This window comes from Notechis scutatus, chromosome 11 (assembly GCF_049901735.1).
Source record: "Notechis scutatus isolate UNSWTSFEM ecotype Mainland chromosome 11, rNotScu1.2, whole genome shotgun sequence".
In the NCBI taxonomy this organism is placed as follows: Eukaryota; Metazoa; Chordata; class Lepidosauria; order Squamata; family Elapidae; genus Notechis; species Notechis scutatus.
The window spans coordinates 4143640-4164625 of record NC_142019.1 but is presented as its reverse complement, the minus strand read 5'-3'; the positions used below and the strand labels follow the sequence as shown (position 1 = coordinate 4164625).

The window sequence follows — 20986 nt, the reverse complement described above, 5'->3', positions numbered from 1 at the left end:
GTTAAAACAGAACTAGAACTCCCAGTCTCCTGGTCTCTATCCTGGTGCCTTAATAACTAAACCAAACAGGCTTGCTATAAGTTTTAGAAATCATGCTTTAAAAAGTCACATGGGAACCCCATTCCCAAGTTGTACACCCGTTGGTTGACAGAGCTTTTGCTCTTCCAAAAAAAAAAATATTTTTTTAAAGCATAAGTTCATCCCATCTGAAAGTGAAAGAACTTTCCAAGTGAAAAGATGGAAAGACAGCCCAAAGGGAATGCAGTGGGCCTTTTTTCCTCCTTTTACAGGAAATGGATGAAGTCTAGGCTGAAATAATTTCTCAGCCTGTTTTTTTAACTGCTGCTGTGGAGGAAACATATCCTGTTAACAACAGGAAACCAATAGCTTTTGCTAAGTAACCGAGTTCTCCAGCATAACTGAGGACCAATATGGGGAGAGAGGGGAAAATGCAGAATGGCAGCCTGCTTGAGGATGCAAGAGAGCTATTAAACGGTCCGGAAACACTATGCAAATGCAGCCAGACTGATGTTGCTTAGGTCACATGATCTCTGTGGGACCCAGACAGGGGAAGAGGTAACTATGTACAGGCAAATACATGTGTGGGAGACATTAAACATTGCTATTTTATAATGGAGACTCATCGAGGGAATATAGTCCTTTAAACTCAGGAATGTATTCAGGAAGGGTAGCGTGTTGCTTTCTTCCCTTTTGAATTTTATTCCTTTGAAGAAGATAGTTTCATGCATCTTCTCTAGTTGTTCTTTTTTCAATGGCAAAGATCCAGATCCATAGTTTTGGTTGTATGTATGGGAATGCTATGGTTTTAGGTCTGGCATTACGGTCTCTGCCGAGTCCCAAGACTGATCACTTAGGTTCATGATTCTGGGTATTTTGAACTTAAGTGTTGGGTGTGTTGTGTAGTATTGTTGCCATGGATTCTGGATCTATGGGCCTGAAGAGTGCTCCCACATAAGAAGCTGTTTAAAAACATTATTCAAACGAGTACAAATGTTGGCTGGGGAATTCTGGGAATTAAAGTCCACCCATCTTAAAGTTGCCAAGTTTGAAAAACACAGATGTAGCCCATTTGCAAGTCTGTGGAAGAATGCCGGCTCTGTAGAGCCATGATTCTACCATTTGTACTCCAACCTGATAGCAGTCAGAAATTTGCCACAGATTGGGAGGGCCTTGTCATTAGTGCTTATCTCTTGAACGGGCTGCAGTAGGTGATAGGAGCTCCAAGGGCATTTCCTTTCACCCCCTGCTCCACCATCTCAATTTATGCTTCCAGCAAAACAAAAAACAAAAAAAAACTCTCAAGGTAAAGATTAAGCACATATTCCAAGGTTGAATTATCTCAGTTTACTCACAGTAACATTAGCCGAGACACAATCAAAAAGCAGAATTCAAAGCTGCTCAAGTAGCAAATTCAAGATTCAACCAAGCGAAGGTCCAATAGGACAATGACAAAGCTGATACACAGAACTCCAAAGAAGAAGGCTGTTGATGCATTACCCAAGCATCTGTCTCTGCTCAGGGAGGGGCATTTATTCAGGAAGCTCCCTCAACCCCACCCAAGCCCAGCTGCTACTCATTATTTTAAGGCTGCAGAGCTACTCTTAATTCCCAAATAGACAATTGTTCTTCCGGTGGCCTTTGAAGTTGGGGGTCCTTCCTCAGATAGCAACAGCAACCAAAATATCATGTTTACAATTAGGGCTAAGCCATGATGTGGTTGACTTTTTTTTAACCATGGCACAAACCCAGGAACTGTGCTTTGTTTAACTATGGTTTATACCTTATATTAACCTGGCCTCCGGGGATTAAATAATAAAAAAAAACAAAGAAAAGTTTAGCATGATGTACAAATTCAGCCAAAGTCTCTCTCTCTCTCTCTCCCTTTCCTTCTTAGAAATTGGCTGCTGAAACAAAAGGTGGTGTTATTTGGGGAAGTGGAATTGGTTTTTTTTTAATATTCAAAGAATTAGTTGGGATTCATGAAAAAGGGGATGTACAAGCCAGAAATTAATTTCTGGGGATGAGCTTCATTCACAAGCATCTTATCATTTTCCTTTTTAAGTGTCATGTCTGCATTTTGAATCACTTTGCACCTGGCTCCAGTTGTGAACCTTTGACACTAAAAAAAAAAAAAAAAAAAGGAGGAGTTTTCCCCACAAGCTGAAATGTTTGTTGTACAACCCGCTATATTATTTCCATAGTGGATGAGTTAAATTTTATTTATTACAATTATATAGGAAAGAGAAGATTCAACAAGTCTGGCATTTTATTTTTAAACAAAAATGACCTCAATAAAAGAAATCAGAATGCCAAAGGTTTAAAAAATAACCAATATTCTGGGGAAGTACTTAAAAGGAGATTCAGTAATTCTTGATCAGTCATCACTCAGTAGGATAATAAGACATCACATCCTATGGCTTGTGGGGGGGGTGGGAAACAAAACAGATTTTCAATACTTTCCTAAAGCAGAACCTGGATGGGACCATATGGATCTCTGGGGAGTAGTTTTAAAAAAGGTAGTTTTTCCCTGTCTAGTCATGTCCAATTCTAGGGGTGGTTCTGATCTCTGTTTCCTAGCCAAGGGAGCCAGCATTGTCTGAAGACACTTCCATGGACATGTGGCCAGCATGGCTATACACTGAGGCACACAGAACGTTGTTACCTTCCCACTATCTACTCGCATTTGCATACTTTCTAATTGCTAGGGTAGCAGGAATCAGGAGCTCACCCTGTTGCGTGATACTTGGGCCTTGAACTTCCAATCTTCCAGTAAACAAGATCAGGTCTTAACCGCGAGGCTAAGGACATGCCTCCCAAGATCTCAGATTGGCCTTGGACTGTGCCTACACTGTTATATCTTTTAAGACAGGCAAAGACAATTTGAAGAGAAGCAGTCCTATAGTTAACTCAACCCTGAGATATATATGCTTTCATACTTTGCCACCAGGTAAAAACTTAAAACACCACACAGGATACACACTGGCTAAGAACAGGGTATGCCCACCCATTCTCGGAGTGGTAGAAGTCATGTAAAGCCTCATAAACTGAGGGCATGACATAAAATGCATCTAACTGACAGCTTAAGAAAGGGAAGGTAGACAGTATACATACCATTCTAAAGACAGGACTTCATAGATTATCACTGACCCTAAGATTAAATGTGGAAACCCACAGGTAACCAGTGCACCTTGTAGAGTTATGCCCTTCTGTGACAATTCTTATAACTGAGCTCATAGATAGAAATACATAGATATGAAATAAGTTTGCACTGAACAGGGATTATTCTTCAGTATGATTGCACGGAATGCAACCCCTTCAGTAGTTTGACCCAGGATATGGACACTCAAATTATGTTCTCCTGACCACATCAGTTAAAGGCCGAGAGGGTGAGTTGGTACAATATGCTAAGCCCAGGCTGATGGTTTAATCTATTCAATATCCCCACCCTCACAGGTATTTTAGCAACCAAGGGAACTGCATGAACCTACATAATTGCTAATTTTAAGATTATAATCACAGAAACAGTGGTATATTCTCAGAGTTTCTAGTAAATGCAGTAACTGCTCTTCCATGGAAAGTGACGTGAACATGACAGAACAAGAGAAAACTGAATGTTTTCGATGTTTCATTTGAGTCCATATCAATTCATGGAGCTTTCCAGAATGCGTCCACATTGTTTTCCTTACAACAATGCAAAAGAGTTGTGCTGTAACCTCATTGTGTTTTTAATTTGGTGACCAGTCCATCACCTTGAGATGCCCTTTATGGTCTTTCATCCAAATCTAATCAGATCGGATCCTCTTAGCTTTTCAAGATCAGCCAAAATCAACCAGGATACTCAGATGCAATCTGATCTGTTCTTCATCAGTTTCCTATTTTAGCACTGTACATTCCACTACCCCAAGAAAACGGCCAGATCTTTAGTTTATTTTGAAATGTATAATGCTCAGCGTGGCCTGTTGAACCACAGTTTGCTGAACAAATCATCCTTGCTTGGCATTAATATGTTGTAAAGAATGAATTGGAAGCCACCAGGGTCAGATTCACAGAATTAAAGCCAATGACATTATGGCTTAGTGCATAGGAGCTAGTCTTAACACTTCAAGTAGTTATCCCGTTGAAGTTATTTTCTCAAGGAATAATATATCCAACTGTCGAGAATTGGAAACTGTTCTCCCTGATTTAGGAAGTTGGATTGTTTCCACTGTTGCTAGTGAACAGTGTATTTTGTAATGCTACAGGATTTAGATTCCGAAGGCAACAGTTGTGCCCAGTTACTGTTTTGCCCAGTATTTCAAATATAAGTAAGAAATTATATCTAACAGTTCTCTATCTTTAACTTGAAATACTTTAAAAAATTGCATCTGACGGGGTGGTGAGGGGGGGAAAAGGAAATATGATTGTAAGGTCTTCAAATTATTTTCAGTTTCTGCTGTTTTGTCATTTGGACCAAAGAATTACAAATAGATTTGGTTCAGAATTCTAGCCCCTAAACAAAATCACTAAATCCCAATTCAAACTCTGTTTTTATAACCCTGCAGTCCCTTAATCTGGGGTAGAGTTAGTGTGACTAGATGGAGCTGAGCATTTACTGGCCGGTTGCCCTTCCTGACACCTACACAGAGTTCACAGCAGATATTTTCTCTTTGCGCCCTAGGATAGAAATACCTGCCGCTACCTAGGATTAAACTCTCAACCTTCCAAGTGGGAGGCAAGCATATCACTAAGCCAACCCCAAATTAAGGAGCTAGAGGTTTGTAGAAAGGGAGCTTTAGGGAGTTTGAAGCAATTCAGAACAGAAGAAAAGCCCAGTGACCAAGAACTTTCCCCAGTAAAAATACTCCAAATGTGTCTTAATTGTAAACTGGCTGCTTCATTTCTCCCCATCCGCACACATGGACTGCATTCTCTTGCAAGCTCTTGACTCATTTCTTTTAAGTAGGTCTTCCTGTTCTTAAATCAAGGGCAGGCAGCAAACAGTTATCTATCTTCAGCAAAATGCCCCAATACAAAGGTTTTGAGAGACAGAAGACAGTAGTTCTAGACTTAAAACAACAGATGGTTTTGCTCTGTTGCTGAACACGCCACATCAGATCACAAGGAAAACGGAATTCAAAAGCTTTTCCAAACCGCAGACAGGCTGAAAAAAATAAATCTGATCAGAGCGCTCTAAAGTACAACTTATCCCCAAACAACATTTGCCAGAATTTTAACAGTAGCTGAATAAGACAACACCTCCACCTTATGAGGCCAATAGAGGGGAAAAAAATAAAGATTAAGTCCATAGAGTTTATCCGAAGAATTTCTTTAATTAAGAAGGATCAAAGTCAGGCATTTTGTGTCACAAAAACACAAAACTTGTCTCTCACGTCGTCAGAGCTAACACAGAGACATCGGGAAGGAGAGGAAGACAGAGAGAAGGCTTCAAACCTTGACTTCAGCAGGAAGTCAGTGGGAAAAGGGTGGGGCTCATAGGGTGCAGAAACACTTCTAGGAAAGGATTTCTTTGAATTCTGGGCAAGATGCTGAATTTTTGCAGATTGCTTCTCATTTCATTATTATTATTATTGTTTTAAAGAGTCAGTCTAGGAAAAAGCTACATATTACGATAGGCGGGGCAGAAATGAAACCTTTGCAACTTCTTTGCACAAGAACAGGAGGAGGAAGAGGCGAGCTTGCAGGAGTGATGCTATGAATGGAAAAAGGATTGTTTTAGCAGTGCTTATTTTAAAACATATACCCCCACTTTTCACTTTGGGATGAAACTATCCAGATTAGTCAGTCTGTTTAAAGTCAAACTCAATCAGCATCCATTAATCGTTGGAAATGTTTAAAAATAGCTTCTCCCTACCCCTCTTATTTTTTTCCCCCCTTCAAGCTGTTTGAGAACTTTTAAAACATTTGTCTTGGTGTCATTTTTGAAATGATGCTGTTTGTTGGAGTTATGTTGTGGGGGTTTGCTAGGACACCTTTTTCTGTGGCATAGAAACCTAGATGCTTGCTAGGTTAGGAAATGCAGTTGAAACCAGTGTTGGGATTCAGCAAGTTCGTACCACTTCAGGAGATCCAGTTGTTAAGTTTCTGAGCAGTTTGGTGAACTGGTTGTTGGAAGAAAACATTAGGGGAGAGAGCAGGTTGTTAAATTATTTGAATCCCAACACTGGTCGAAACCCTTTATCCAGGGTTTCTCCTGATTCTTCTGAATCAAAGTGTGGGATGCCAGGGTAATTGTAAACATGAGATTGGACAACCATTTGACCAGGATGGTATAGGTCTCCTGCCTTGAGCAGGAGATTGGACTAGAAGACCACTGAGGTCTCTTCTAGCTTCCATTTGAAGTGTGGACACCTATGATTCTATGTTCAAAACGGGTGACTCGTTCATTCACTCCCTTCTCTGATCACCTTCAAATCAAGGGAAATGCAGGAATCCTGCATCTAAGACATAAGTCAGTGCTCTACACTGTTAAAAATAGGATGGTGGGATATTAGTAAAATGAGACAATTGAGTCTCTTCATTTAATGCTGTTTTAGGAAAGCATTCCAGGCTGTTTTCCGTCAGCATCTTATTTCCATTTAAAACCAATGATTCTTGATCTGTGTTTCTGAAATACGGTGATATTGAGCACTCCCTCCACCAATTTCCTGTGTACAACAACCTTGTGAGGTAGACTGAGACAAAAGATAGGAGGTAATGTCATCCAGTGAACTCCCCATCACCAAGGACAGACCTAAATACAGAGTATCCTGTAGTGTGTTCTTTTCCCAAATATTATACTGTAAGGCCCTTGAAGAAAGAAATGTCTTTTAAAACAATGTTGGTACAAAGAAGAGATTTTCAAACTTTTTCAGGCTGCACAACCTGTTAAGAAGAAGAACTTTCCCGACCAACAGTTAAAGTTCTAGTGATTAAAAAAAATGGGCTGACTTTGAGGGAACTTTTTTCCTTTATCTTTGGACATCGCCAAGCTCTTGTTTGAACCCTAGAAGTCCATGAAACATTGAAAAACTCAGCAGAAAGTACCAAGAACATTACAGGTAGTCCTTGACATATAACCATGTGTTTAGTGACCTTTCGAAGTTACAACAGCACTGAGTGACCATCACATGATCCAAATTCAGCACTTGGCAATCAGCATGTATTCGATGATTGCAATGTCCTGGGATCATGTGATTGCTGTTAGCGACTTTCCAAGCCTGCTTCTGACAAGCAAAGTCATAGGGGGAAGCTGGATTTGCTTAATGACCATGCGACTCACTTCATAGCTGCAAGGAGTGAGGTTTGAACCTATAACAATCAAGGAAGTATCAACTCAAACCATCAAGCAATAAGCAACAGCCTAATCAAGGAAGTACCAAGGAGAAAACACCCTTACCAGTACTGATAAGGCAAGCTACTGTATATCAACAGGATGCAAATCCCACTCCCTTCTAGCACTGATGATGTTACCTATTTGGGTAATGAAGCATCTGCCAATAAACAACTAACTTCAGAGAGCACCAAGTTCAACCCTGAACTACATTTATTCTTTTCTATTGAGACTGGACTTTCATATGCTCTCCTCTGCCATCTCACAACCTTACAGGCATACCAAACTCCACCCACAAGAATTAATTTCCTTGTAAATAAAGTTCAAAAACAAATTGTCTTTCATCAAACTGAATGAGAATTGGTCGGGGGAAAACACAGAACCTTTTATCTGACTAGCACTTTAAAAAAACAAGAGGGAAATTATCTAAAATCTTGTATTTCTTTCCAAACAGAAATTGAAACTGTGCATTTTCTACATCTGTAAATTTCCCTAATTTTCCTAATTCAGGGGAAAATAGTAACTTTCACTTCCATTTGAAGTAACCAAGGCAAGAATAAACAAATATTCTGCCTCTCCAAATCATGATGTTGCAGAATAAAAATATAACCCAGCTGCAAAATTGCAATCATAGATATTTTCATGGATGGAGGAAAACCCGGAACAATCCCATACTAATCTGTGCAGAACATGACCAAATGGAGTACCAACAACTGGGAACTAGCTGAAACAAGCAGAAATGCCTACTGAATTCCTGGATTACAGTGTACTAGTGAAATGTGCCATTTCTACACATCCACGCACCATTTCAACACACAAATTTATGGCTAATTCTGCCATAGATAGATACCGTCATCACAGATAATTAGATTTAATCCCCCCAAATAAAAAAGCAAGCTGCAACAGTGCAACTGCAAAGAAACTTACTAAAGAGAAGGCTGTGTTCACACATTATGCTTAACCATGTTATTTTATCACAGTTGATTGACTAAACCACAGGAGGTAGTTCATGCAACATGCTAATCCAAACTAAACAAAGAGCATTACAGTTTAGCACAAACAAGCATGGACTACATCCATGTCTTGATTTATCCCTTTTTCATTTCAAATTAATCCCAAGACCTCAGACTATTTAAATTCCATCTGCAACAGGAATATCTAGGAATGTGCTATTTTGCGTATCCAAATCCCTTGGTTTTAATAGGCATTAACTTTGCAAACAATCAGGCTTTCCAGATCAAACAACCTATGCTATTTCCCCCCCCACCCAGATATAGGGTGACTCCCCACTGCCCCCCACACGTTTAAAACAGGAACACCTAATATTTTTTTAAAAAGCCTCTGCAGATCAATGTTTTATGATGAACCAATATATTCCAAAACACGTTGCTTTTCTCTAACCCCAAACACTTAAAGAAACAGAAGTATAGATTTTTTTAAAAAATTACAGTTGAGTTAGGAGTGTTTCAAAGAGTTAGGAAAGAAGCCGAAGCGAAAAGGCTGAGCCTAATCTGTCCCCAGAGCATATGCTGGGTATCATGATAAACACATTTTTAAAGATCAAGACCATTGCTGCCCAGGTGGTCGATATTATTTCTATCTCCAATTCCCACCTTATTGTAGTGGAACAACCAATCACTAGGTACATCAGGGAGAACCAATGATTTGTCACTGGTATCTTCCCTAGTAAACCTTCGTGGCTGGGTGATGACAGCACAATAAATCCGAGTTAATAAAACATGATTCCTATTTACATAGTTGGTTATTTAACCTAAATGAAGGACATTATGGCTTCGTGTGATATTTAGGTTCACCTCCCCTCCTCAGGAAGGGTTCCAAGCACAAAACAAATGCAATAGCACTTAAGACTTATCTATTGCTTCGTAGTTCTTTACAGCACTCTCAGAAGTCAGCCTATTGCCCCCAACAATCTGGGTCCTCATTTTACCTACCTCAGAAGGATGGAAGGCTGAGTAAACCTTGAGCCCTGTCAGGATTGAACTCCAGGCTGTGGGCAGACTCAGCCTGCAATACTGTATTCTAACTACTGTGCCACAGGGATCATTCTACCCAACAACACACCTATTCCCCCCCCATCTAGCAGTCAGAAAACAGACCTGTTCATGTATTTTTTAAATTATCAGTTTTGGAGGGCTTTGGTGAGCAGAGAAGTGACAGACAGAAATGGCAATGCTGGAATAGCTGGGATTTGGGACCTCCCCACTCACCCCTAATGTCTGTGTCTCTATTGCTGTTCCAGGTTTTCCTAGCTGTATTAACTCCATCTCTTGAATGCATCGTGGGTTGTTCTATTAAGGATAGAAGAGAAATGACAGGCAGAAGAGGTGCAGGAAGGAAATTTGCCTGCTCCACTCCTAAACAGCACCTACAAAACTATTTATTTTTTTTTGGAGAACTGCAAGGAGTGAACATGAAGGTACAGTTAGGTATCCATGGGTCAGATGGAAGTGACATCATAGTTCTACATTTCATCATGCAATATTGCATGTAATGTTATATATGCCAGATGCTTATGATTGAGATCATGGCCATGATTAGGAAATGGCTGAAAACCATACCTTAAACTTGATTTGATCCCAGTTCAACCATGACTTTTTTAAACAATTAAATGGAAAAATAATTAGATATAAACATCCAGCCTTTGAGAATATTTCTGGTCACTCTTTGTGAGCAAAACCTCTTTGGGTACTTCTTCTACTGGTAGAGCAAGGACAGAGGTGAAGTTCAGGAATAGATTTTGCCAGTTACTGTAGTCAGATGTTTTGTCTTTCAGCAGTGATGAAGTCCACTCCCATTAAAACAGGGGTGTGCAGTATCCCAATGTGATTGCTATTTGCAATTTTCCCAGTTGGCTTCCAACAAGTAAAGTCAGCGGGGGAATTGACTTTGAGCTGATTTCCTTAATAACCACATGATTCACTTAACAACTGCAATTATCTGCTTAACAAAAAAGTTATAAAACTGGATGTGACTCCTTCTTAACAGCAATTTTGCTTAGCAAAATCACAAGTCAATGACAACCCTTGACTTGTGTATATAAGTGCTTTCATTTTGTAATAAAGGTTTTCAAGGAAAATATTTTACCTCCTAGTAGGCATGTTTCAAAATCTTATGCACACATCAATAATCAGATCAGGCAGGCAAAGGTATGTACATGCACTCACACACAATCTTTCTTAAACCGTTTATTCCAAGTAAGATCACCAATGCAATGACTACAGTGATTGTGGCTCATTTCACAGCACAATCTTATGTCTATTCAGAAGTAAATATGACTTCAGATAAACTTAGGGACTACTGTACAGCCTGAGTTTCTTGCAGACAAGGGGGCATGGCTAGGTTGCAAACACTCTCTAGCCACAAATGACACATTTGTGCTTATTTAGTACTTTCTTGTAGTACTTTTCTATGTGTGAAGTCTTTCTAATAAACGTTTACTGCAAATTCATAGAAGCCAATTAATGTTATCCTTTAACATCTGCTTGTATTTTTTGTTTGTTTGCCATTTATAAGTGAAGCAAGTCTAATAAATTTATTAGACAAAATGTAAAAATTGTGAAAGAACTTGGTCATTTCATGAGTGGATCTATTGCTTGTCATTTTATGCAAGGTGCTAGGAAAGGAATTCTTTTTCAAATAGCTAATGAGAATTCTTTTGCTCTGATTGCAAAGGGTTCTTTTCAGGAAAAACATGCTAGCGAACAGCAAGCCACCTTCTACTACAACAGATATCAAAGGTGATGTGGGCTTTGCGAAAGCATGACAAATTCTGATATCCACACTTTAAAGAAAACAAGATGCATTTCTTGAACAGAGAAAGCCACTCCATGTGTTCCTGATTATCACTTGAAAGGATGGGAGCATTCCCTGGTCCAGAAAGGCTTATGTAGGCATGGTTCATTATTATTCATTACATATTATCTGTGCTACCTCTGAGGACATCAAGGTAACCCAGATCCTTTACCATCTTAGCACCCTAACACCTTGAAGTTTTGCTAAAGCAAGCTGCATCCCTGAACAGAACAGTACCTTGATTAATATCATATGAAATACTCTATACAGGTAGTTCTTGGCTTCCAACAGTACCTGAGCTGTATTTCATATGAGTGTTCCAAGTTACAACAGCATTGAAAAAAAGTGACCTATGACCATTTCTTTTTCACACTTTTGACCACTGCAGCATCCCCATGGGTCACATGATCAAAATTCAGATGCTTGGCAACTGATTCATATTTATGAAGGTGGCAGAGTCTTGGGGTCACCTTTGTAAACTTCTGACAAGCAAAGTCAATGGGGAAGCCAGATTCACTCAACAGCCATGTTACTCACTTAACAACTGCAGTGATTCACTTAACAACTGTGGCAAGAAAGGTCATGAAATGGGGCAAAACTCACTTAACAAATGTTTCAGCAACAGAAATTTTGGGCTCAATTGTGGTGGTTAAATCGAGAATTACCTGTTCTATGGTAACTGGGTCTTGACCTGTAGACTACACAACCTAGGACTATAGTCTTGCCACACAATTTTGTCTACTCCAAAGCAAACTTCATACAGCAGGGCTCACTTCCTAACATCTCTACAACTAGAAATCTGTATTTTAAGATGGAGAAACTCAACATGAGAAGCTCCTAAGTGAAAACAAGAAGGCTTGTTTCTGAATAAATATATCTAAGGTCTAGTAGATTCATTTTTGGAGCATTTGGATCAGATACAGTACAGCTCATTTGGGAATATTCTGGAAAAAACAATCATTCAACTTCTCAAACGCCAACTTTGGCAAAGTAAAACGCAGGTAAACGCTAGTGAAGGAGAGAAGAGAGCAAAAGGACGTGTCATTTTAAAAAGTCAGAGAATTCCAATCTACAGAAGCTCATAGTAAATTAAACCTCTTCCCGAAACATCCACTTCTGGTTTGGGGGAAGAAGACACATTTATACAACAGAGGGTATTCTTTAAGCATTGAGAGATTCACAAAAGGCTGAGAAACAACATTTTAATAGATGAAATAAATACTCCAGTACATGCAAGATTAAAAAAAAACACTGAAAAAATAATAATTAAAAATCAAAATCACTCATTGTTATAGTGTAATTTACCCAATCCCTATTTTAACACACTCACAGTAGCTCCCCCATTGAAAAGTGACACCCAGCCTCATTTGCTTTCCCTGCAAATGCACTTCTAACCCATCACTCGATTCAAAAGTAACCATACAAAACAAAACAAAACTCATAGCTACACCCATTCTTAAAAGTTTTGTCTTCCAGAGTGTATGAAAACTGAGGTAACTTTTTCTCCCTCTCCTTTTTTCTTCTTCCTGCTCAACTAAACAAATAAAATCTAGGAGAAGATTTTGGTAGAACCACCCTCCTCCCACAAAACCCCATATCTCCTAACATTTTAAAAATCGCATCCAGCACGATTAAAGCTTGGACCCACCCCCGTCAGTAAACCTTTCCCAGGATTACTGTAACCCCTGTTTGACCACAGGCTTCAACAAAAGAAGGAAGCAATGAACTCTGCTCTTCTATGAAACTATAAGCAGAACCAGCTTGGATGCAAGCCTTAGGGAATCATTCCAAAGTTTACTAAGCCTGGGCAAGGTCCTAGGAGCCTGCTGGCAAGACAGCAATAGAAGAACAGGGAATTTAAATCACTTTGTGCAAGGCCTACAAAAGAGGAGAGCCTTGTCCTCCAAGAACTGACCTTGATTTTGGGCCAAGCAGAAGGAAGTAAGGACCTGCAAGTTTCCTTTGCTCGCTTGCCTGAATGGAATTCTACCTGCCTGTCTTTGACCATTACAAGCTGCCTACAGTTCCATGCTTAAATGTAAGGCTGCTTGGATAATTTAAAGATTTTTTTTTGGGGGGGGGAATGTGCATCCTGTTCCCTCCCCCAGGTAAAACATCCATGCCGATTATGACATGTAAGCTAAAAAAGCATATGGTTTCACAGCCTCCTCACACTGTTACTTTAGCAATAAGAAGAATTAAGGGACTGCGCTACACAAATTCTTTGGCATACGAAAAGAAAATCTGGGGCAGGAAAGGGATGTCATATCTTTATGTTAGCCATGCAATCTAAAAATGAATAGATTAATTCACAGAATTTGCATTTGCTGGTGGTAAAGTCCGGGGTGACGAGCGTTCCCTTAGGGCCTGAGATAACAGGTTGCAGCCGTCGGAGACCGCACACGCCGAGTTCCTCAACCTTTCCCTGTATTCAGTCATCTTGGTGCTACTGTCGTTGTGTTGGGCTATATCCCTGAGGCATTGAGTAAGGAGCACACAAGCCGAGACGACACTCATCGCGCCGCCCAAAATGGCTGTCTGCACAGCTTTGCCCTCTGGGTTGATGGTGGCCGCTCTACCCAAAAACTGAGGCTCTGTGGCAAAGCCAACCAACGCACACACAGACTGCACCAAAGGTCCACTAAACAAGACGCACCGGTTGCGTGTCAGCTCGCTGGGAGACGTCTTGACCTCCCGGACGCAGGCCAGGAGAGCAGAGGCGCTGGTGCTCATACATTTGACGCTAAGCTTGAACTGCTCCTTGGAAAACCTATCCTTGGACTTCTCACTGGCCAGGACACAGGCATCGGTCAGGAACTTCAAGTTCTTGGACATGTTCTGAGAGACCTCTAAAAGGAGCTGAGGGCTTAGGTCAACCAGAGGGGTACTCTTCAAGACCCCACACCCATGTTCCACCTCGTGCTTACATCTGGTCACTTTATAGCGATCCACCAAGCCGGGTAAAGCCGGCTGAGCCCCTGGCGTCTCCACCGCTGCCAGGTAAGCGGCGTGGGCCGAGCACTCTGTCAAAGAGACCACCAAGTCCCCCATCTCTCCCAGGATGTCCCCCACCTCGGTGAAACGGCCCATGTTGAGTTGGCTCTGGGCGTCATGGGTCAAAATGGAGAGGCCTTTGGTCCTGGCGATGATGGTGTCCCTGCACTTTTCAAAGGATTCTCCGAAGACAGACAAGCTCTCCGTATGGACAGGCCGGCTCTCGCTGGTTAGCAGGAGCAGATCAGCTACCAGCTGCATCTTGATCTTGCAGAGGTCACAGGTGGCCACAAGCTTCTTCCTTGGCAAAGAGCTGCTGCCGGGGGTGGATGTCTCAGCAGTGGACTTCCCAGAGCCGCCGCTAGCCATGGTGCCGGAGGGGCACACGCATGCCTCTGGGGACCCCACTGCTGCCACCACTCCACTTCCAGCTGCCTCCCGAGGAGTCCCCGCTGAGCCCGGCAGGATCGCTCTGCCCTTTCCGAACCATCATTCCATTAATCTGCACAAATAAACCAGAGTCTCGGAGCACCAGAGGAAGAGGAAAGGGGCTGGTAGACCCACCACCAAGTCAGAATCAAGCAGAAGCGATCAGTGCCCCTCCACCTTCCCAAGATGCTGGCACTCCAGACACCGGTCACAACATCCAGCCTGTGGATGAAAAACGCTGCGGTGGCCGCCCCTGGCTCATGGGACCCACAAACCCTCGGTTCTTTAAGGGCATCTTCGCGGCTCTGGCTGACTTTTCTTTCGGAGAGAGGCGAGGAAGAACCCAGCCGCCGCCGCGACGCAGACCTGCCAATACAAAGAGCAACGTTAAAACTTCCCGGCTGGGTGGATGGGTGACTGGCTTCATTCGGCCGGGTCTCGCCTCCCCCAGCAAGCCAGGGACCCCCGACAGACTTCACGCCTTTCCGAGGGAAGCTGGCCCCGCGGGCAGTAAAAGCGCAAGACCTACGCGCCGCCCGTTTGCTCTGCCGCCCCCCTGGCGCGGAAAGCGGGAGGGCACCGGTCTTCCTCTCCCCGCTATCAGGAAGAGCAGGCGAGGGTGTGGCCCGGCTCAGCATGAGCAGCCCAGCAGCAGCAGCAGCGACGACGGCGGGCGGAGAGCGAGGGAGGGGAGGGCCGGCTGGGCTCGACAAGAAGCGTTTTTACGCGCTCACCTCCGGAGCAAAGCAGGACACGAGCGTCCGGGAGAAGACGCGGCGCAACGGGCGGGCGAGGCAGCGCCTCTTGCTCGGCGGCCACCTTCCTTCCTTCGCCGACCAGGAATCCTCTGGGCCGTTTTTTCTCCTCTTTTGCCCCGATCACACCACCCACTTGGCTCCCCCGTTTCCGGGAAGACGCATCTCCGGCGGCCTCCAAGGCGTTGGCGCATCCGCTTGGCGGGTGGAGAACTTCGGGCTCGCGTCGCCGGTCAGGTGGAGGGCTGCCCGGGGAGCCCCTGGGGACGGGATCCTCGCTGGCTTCGGTCTCTTCCTCCGGCCATGGCTAGCTTTTCCCCCCCTTGAGGACGCCCCGACTTCCAGAAGGGTGGAGGGCTCCGAGGCCGGAAAGCAACACTTCCTATCTGCGGGGAGGAGCGGGGTTGGGGAGGGGGGGTGTCTCCCGACTTCCCAACTTTCTTTTAAAAAGTGGGGGAGGGATGCCTGCTAAGCGGCGCCCGCCTTTGCGGTGGCTTCCACCGCCCGGCGGGGATGCCTTGGCTGCTGCAGGGCTGGGAAGGGCGGGCAGCCGTGCGCCCTAGCCGACGCGCCTGCTTGCTTGCCTGCCTGCCTGGCTCCCTCCCTCCGCCGCCCTTTTCCCTCCCGTTGCCTCCGCTGCAACCTCGCCTTAAGCCTATAGCAATCTTTTGTGCGGCTTGTCGCCGCCCTTCCTTTTAAATGCCCACGCCCGCTGCTTACGGAAAACTCCTCCCCGGTGGAAGAAAGGAGAGGAAAGGCGGGGCGGCGGTAGCAGCGCCGCCGCCGCTGCCGCCGCCGGTCTCCAGCTTCGCGTTGGCTGCTGCGCTCCCGGGTTGGGTTCGGGTCTGCGCAAACCTCTGCTTGGCTTCTCCTAAGGGCCAGCGCGGCTGCTACCGCACTTGACACACATTCGCCTTCGGGCGCCTGTCCAGCCTGATCTAAATTGTGCATTCATTCAGGACGAAGTCCTCCCCCCCCCTTTTTAAAGAAAAAGTTATGACTGCATTAACCTGAACGGAAGGTTAATTCCCACCTACCCACCCTTGTTATCTTTAAAACGGGAGTTCTCGCTTGGAGGACTTCAAAGCGAGGCCATCCATTATTAGTAATAATAGTCCCCAACTCTTGTTAGCTGAGAGGCTGGCAACATTGTTGATGTCTCCGATGCCCACGGAGTTTTCCCGAAGCCAGCTGTTTTGTTTTGATTGTTTTGCCCCTTCCCTTCTTCAAGCTAGAGAAATAAAGGGAGGGGGGCGAAGGGAGGAAGAAATAATAACAATGCAAACTAATGAGGTCAGCCCATTGGTCTTGCAAGCTGATTGGGTCGCAGTTTTGTTCCTGCTGGCCAATTAGAAAACAGCACAATTTAAATAATTTTAAAAGAGAGAGAGAGAGAGAGAGAGACCTGCGCTGTCTTTCATTATTGGACGCGTTCCCGATGTTTAAAAGAAAGGGGGAAAGTGTGCATAAAACCGTTAAAACAATAGGTCATAAAATGAGAAACCAAAACACCACCGTTTTAACACCTCGTGATCCCATCAATGTCCGTGAGAGGTCGAAGGCTGGGTTTCATCCTGCAGCTGGTTCGGAAAAGCATTTCTGAGAACCGGTTGCCCGGATTCGCGCAAGATATAAGATAAAATGGCTTTGCACTTTGTTGGTTCACAATGTACGGAGCAAATTTCTGCCTGCAATATAGGCTTCGTTTGTGGATTGTTTGGTGCATGCAAACCCAGGAAGTTGTGTTAAGGCAGTCCACCGCCTGTAAACTGCTTTTGAACATAAGCCACCTCTTGTGACAATCTTGCTTTCGTCATTCCTCACAATCTAGATTGGCACGTCTCAGGCAAAGCCACGGTGGGCATTGCTTTTGATTTAGCTTCTGCCAACCTACTATTTATATTTGCTGGTGTTTGCTTCAAGCATTAACAAGTTGTGTAAACATAACATTGTATAGTTTGAAGGGGCCAGTTAAGCCATTGAATTCAACCCTGTAATCTTCATGAATCAAAATCAAACCACCCCTGACAGAGGACCGAACCTGTCTAGTGGAAAGAAGTTGATCGCTTTTCAGGTTCATACATTTGTACAAGCCATGAATGATATTTGTTTCTTAAATAAACTCTAATCTGTTTGTGAATTGGTACCCTTTGTGGTGCCCTGAGTCACATAGTTTGCAAACCAAGGTGGTTCAGTTCACCCACATCCAAAATGAACCACATTATGGTTTATGGTACCTATAGCCACCCACCCCAGATTATAGAAGGCTGATTAGTTTTTTTCTTATTAAAATCTAATCAGAATTGTACACTAAAATGATTAGGCTTTGCCTACAGACCCTGAGAGATTCTCTGGCTTTGGAGATTTCAGAAACCTACCCACATTTTTGTAGATATAGCTAGTTTCAAGTAGTGCTGATAATAAATCCCATGAAATTGTCAGATTATTTGAATTTGCACTATTCAGAGTGAGATATTTGTGGGTAACTGGTTACAGCCTGACAGAAATGGGCAATGAAAAATTTTAGGCATATTTTTTATAAATTTATTAATATAAGAGTAAAATATCAAAAGAACATACCTACAACTTAAATTCAGGTTTAACAAGGTTACAGAGTAGTTTCTAGTTTCTAGAGTAGTTCTAGAAACCAAAATAAAAATAAAATATTAAGTATCAGTCCTATCTATCTTCTAGACAGATCTCATAAATACTTAAATAATTTGCATGGAAGATAAATTCATATACAAACTTTATCTTGTATCTTGTTTTCTGAAGTACTTCTTTGGAATGAACCTTTACTTTTTTTTTAGCTTTTCCTGAACAATGGGTCCTTCCTTTTCTCTGTTTTGCACACATTTTTTATTTCTCACCATGTCATATCATATATCATACCATATCATATCACATGCCAATTAATGTCCAAGACCCCAATGCTTTAGACTCACATTGGATTTTGGCTTGCATTAAACCGCAACCTGATTGGAATGTATAATTCACACTTAAATATCTCATGAATCAAACTCACATTAGTTGTGACCTACCTGTGTACATTCTCCAGGGCTAAAGGGAGCTTTCTGCCAAAGGGAAGTCAAGATATCAATTCTGTAAATGAATGAAAGGCTGGTCAGAAACTTCCTGGGTTGCACATGAATACAGTGATCAAAAGAGCTACAAGGTTAGTAAAAGTGACAATTGCTTTGTGAGTTTGCCGAAGGCAATTGCTAGATTTCTGAGGCTTCTGTGAAAACCTTTCCATACATTTCAGGAAATATAGACCAGGTGCTTCTGCCACAGCTGAGCAACATATGGGGTTAGGTTATAAACAATGCAAGTCAGGAAGGGTGGGAGCCAACTTAATTTCTACGCAAATGTTGTGAACTCCTTTGATGTTAATGAAAATAGGCCCAAAAGGGAGTCTCCAATTCCTGTTCCCCATTTAAAAATAACAAAAACCACACAACCACAGTTGTTACTCTGATAGTTAGCCCGGGGCTAAACTCTTTTTTTAAAGTATGCTAAGAAGTCATCTAAAAACACAACCTGGCATTTATCGTTAAAATATTATGAATATGTATGTATGTATGTATGTATGTATGTATGTATGTATGTATAATATTTAGTTAAAATAAGTATGTTTATCTATAAAAATATAAATTATTTATGGACTTATTAGTATTCTGTCAGAGGATTGAGCAGCAGCTGTCCCTTTTAGTAATAAACTGACTACCGACCACACAGTTTATGGATTGTGATTTTAGTATAGTTAGACCATGTATAATTCCAGACTGGATTTTATCATAGATTTTATCATAGATTTTATCTGTTATTATTGTATTTTAGAATTTTTAATGATATATTTATTGGGTGTTTTTATTTGTTCTGGTCTCTGGTCTATGACTGTAATAAATTCTGATTCTGATTCTGTCCAGATAAAAGTCACAGACACTAATAAAAACTGGTAGTCTTTTAAATATATACACATATTTATCATTCAACATCATCCAGAAAGAATAAATGCAAGATAGTCAGGAACACAGGAAAACAGGAACATCATGAGGTAAATCAAACAGTATATAGAACACAAAGAAAAAAAGGCGGGAAAATGGGAACAATAAAATAGAATAGAATAACAGAGTTTGGAAGGGACCTTGGAGGTCTTCTAGTCCAACCCGCTGCTTAGGCAGGAAACCCTGGTTATCCACTCTCTTCTTTAAAATCACCCACTTTGTACTTATGGCAACCAAACATAGTGTAGATTGCCTCAGATATGAGTCAGCACTCTTTAATCTACTATAATTGTGTGTTCTGGCCTTTACTGTTCCAGCTACTATTATCTATTATTAAATATAAATTATTTATCTGTTTATTTGTATTCCACTTAAGGGGGGGCAAACATATCCAATACACCTTCCTCTTCCTACTTTCCCTCACAACAACCCTGTGAGGTGGGTTGTGCTGAGAGGGAGGGACTGGGAGTGTGGTGGTAGCATCTCGTGTGGCCCTCGTGGGTGTGGGTCTGGTGTCATTCTTCATGTTAGGTACTCATTTGTTAATGAGGGCGGGTTTCCAAATGGCTGCTGGCGGGAGGTATCATCTCGTTTATTCATGCTGTGTGGGCGTTTTTCTATCTCTATGGCTTCTCTGATTATTCTGTTGTTGAAGTGTTCGGTTTTGGCGATAGTTCTGGTATTTTTAAAGTCAATCTCATGTCCTGTGGCTTTGAGGTGTTGGACCAGGGAAGAGGTCAGTTCTTCTTTTTTGATTGACTTCTTGTGTTCTTCAATGCGTGCACTTATTCTTCTGTTAGTTTGTCCGATGTATGTGGTAGGGCAGGCATGGAAGAAACCCCAACCAAAATCCAAGACAGAGAACAAGAGAACGGCAAAGCCCTCCTCCCATATATAAAAGGCACTACAATCAGCAAGATCCTCCAAAAACACAAGATTAAAACAGCATTCTGCACAAACAGAAAAATATCCACCATCCTAAGAAACCCTAAAGACAAAATCGAGTTAGAAAACCAAGGAGTATACGAAATCCCTTGCACCGCCTGCCCCACCACGGTACAGGTATCCTGGTCTTGGTGTGTTCAGGTCTTTTCCCGTGTAAGATTAAGAGTATCTTGGTCACGTTTCGGCGAGGTCCCATGCGCCATCCTCAGGCTGGTGCCAGATGGGAATATATATATATATATATGTTCCCATCTTCTGGAGAAGGCTTCGAATGTAATACAGGAAATGTAATTGTGCATATTCTTACACATTGTGCTTAACTGGTTGGATTCACTTCTTATCAAGGCTATTTTCTATTGTGCCAACCAGCAAATTGTAGTTCCATCAGTCTTACATCAATCTTAATACGAGGTTCTGTTGTACAGGTAGTCTTTGGCTTATGATCACAAAGGAGCCCAAAGCTTCCATTGCAAAGTAATACATTTGTTAAGTAAATTTCTATTTTATGACCTTTCTTGATACAGTTAAGTAAGTCACTGCAGTTCATAACACAGTTATTAAGTGAATCTGGCTTCCTCGTTGACTTTGTTGGTCAGAAGGTCGCAAAAATGTGACCTCGGGACACTGCAAACATTATAAATGCATGCCAGTTGCCAAGTGTCTAAGGTTTGATAAAATGACCATGGGGAATGCTACAAACAGTGAAAAACGGC

General features: G+C 42.3%; 3 protein-coding genes across 3 annotated transcripts in view; 1 reads left to right on the top strand and 2 right to left on the bottom strand.

Annotated features, from left to right (window-relative positions):
* Positions 1-18609, bottom strand: part of CFAP161 (cilia and flagella associated protein 161) — a 40569-nt gene extending 21960 nt beyond the window's left edge. The window contains exon 1 of the mRNA XM_026677145.2: positions 18363-18609. Within this exon, the coding sequence (XP_026532930.2) occupies positions 18363-18372 (10 nt within the window). The 5' untranslated portion in view covers positions 18373-18609. The remainder of the gene's footprint in view (positions 1-18362) is intronic.
* CTXND1 (cortexin domain containing 1) overlaps positions 1-20986 on the top strand; it is a 413279-nt gene that overhangs the window by 45162 nt on the left and 347131 nt on the right. The gene's annotated exons all lie outside the window — the stretch shown is intronic.
* Positions 12332-16525, bottom strand: TLNRD1 (talin rod domain containing 1). Its single transcript, XM_026677052.2, has 2 exons — positions 15301-16525; positions 12332-14932 (listed from the first exon to the last, which is right to left on the bottom strand). The coding sequence occupies exon 2, from the start codon at positions 14504-14506 to the stop codon at positions 13448-13450; it is 1059 nt and encodes a 352-aa protein (XP_026532837.1). The 5' UTR covers positions 14507-14932; positions 15301-16525; the 3' UTR covers positions 12332-13447.

Excerpts from the sequence above, each read along its gene's own strand:
- TLNRD1 (XM_026677052.2), bottom strand. The coding sequence starts at position 14,506 with ATGGCTAGCGGCGGCTCTGGGAAGTCCACTGCTGAGACATCCACCCCC.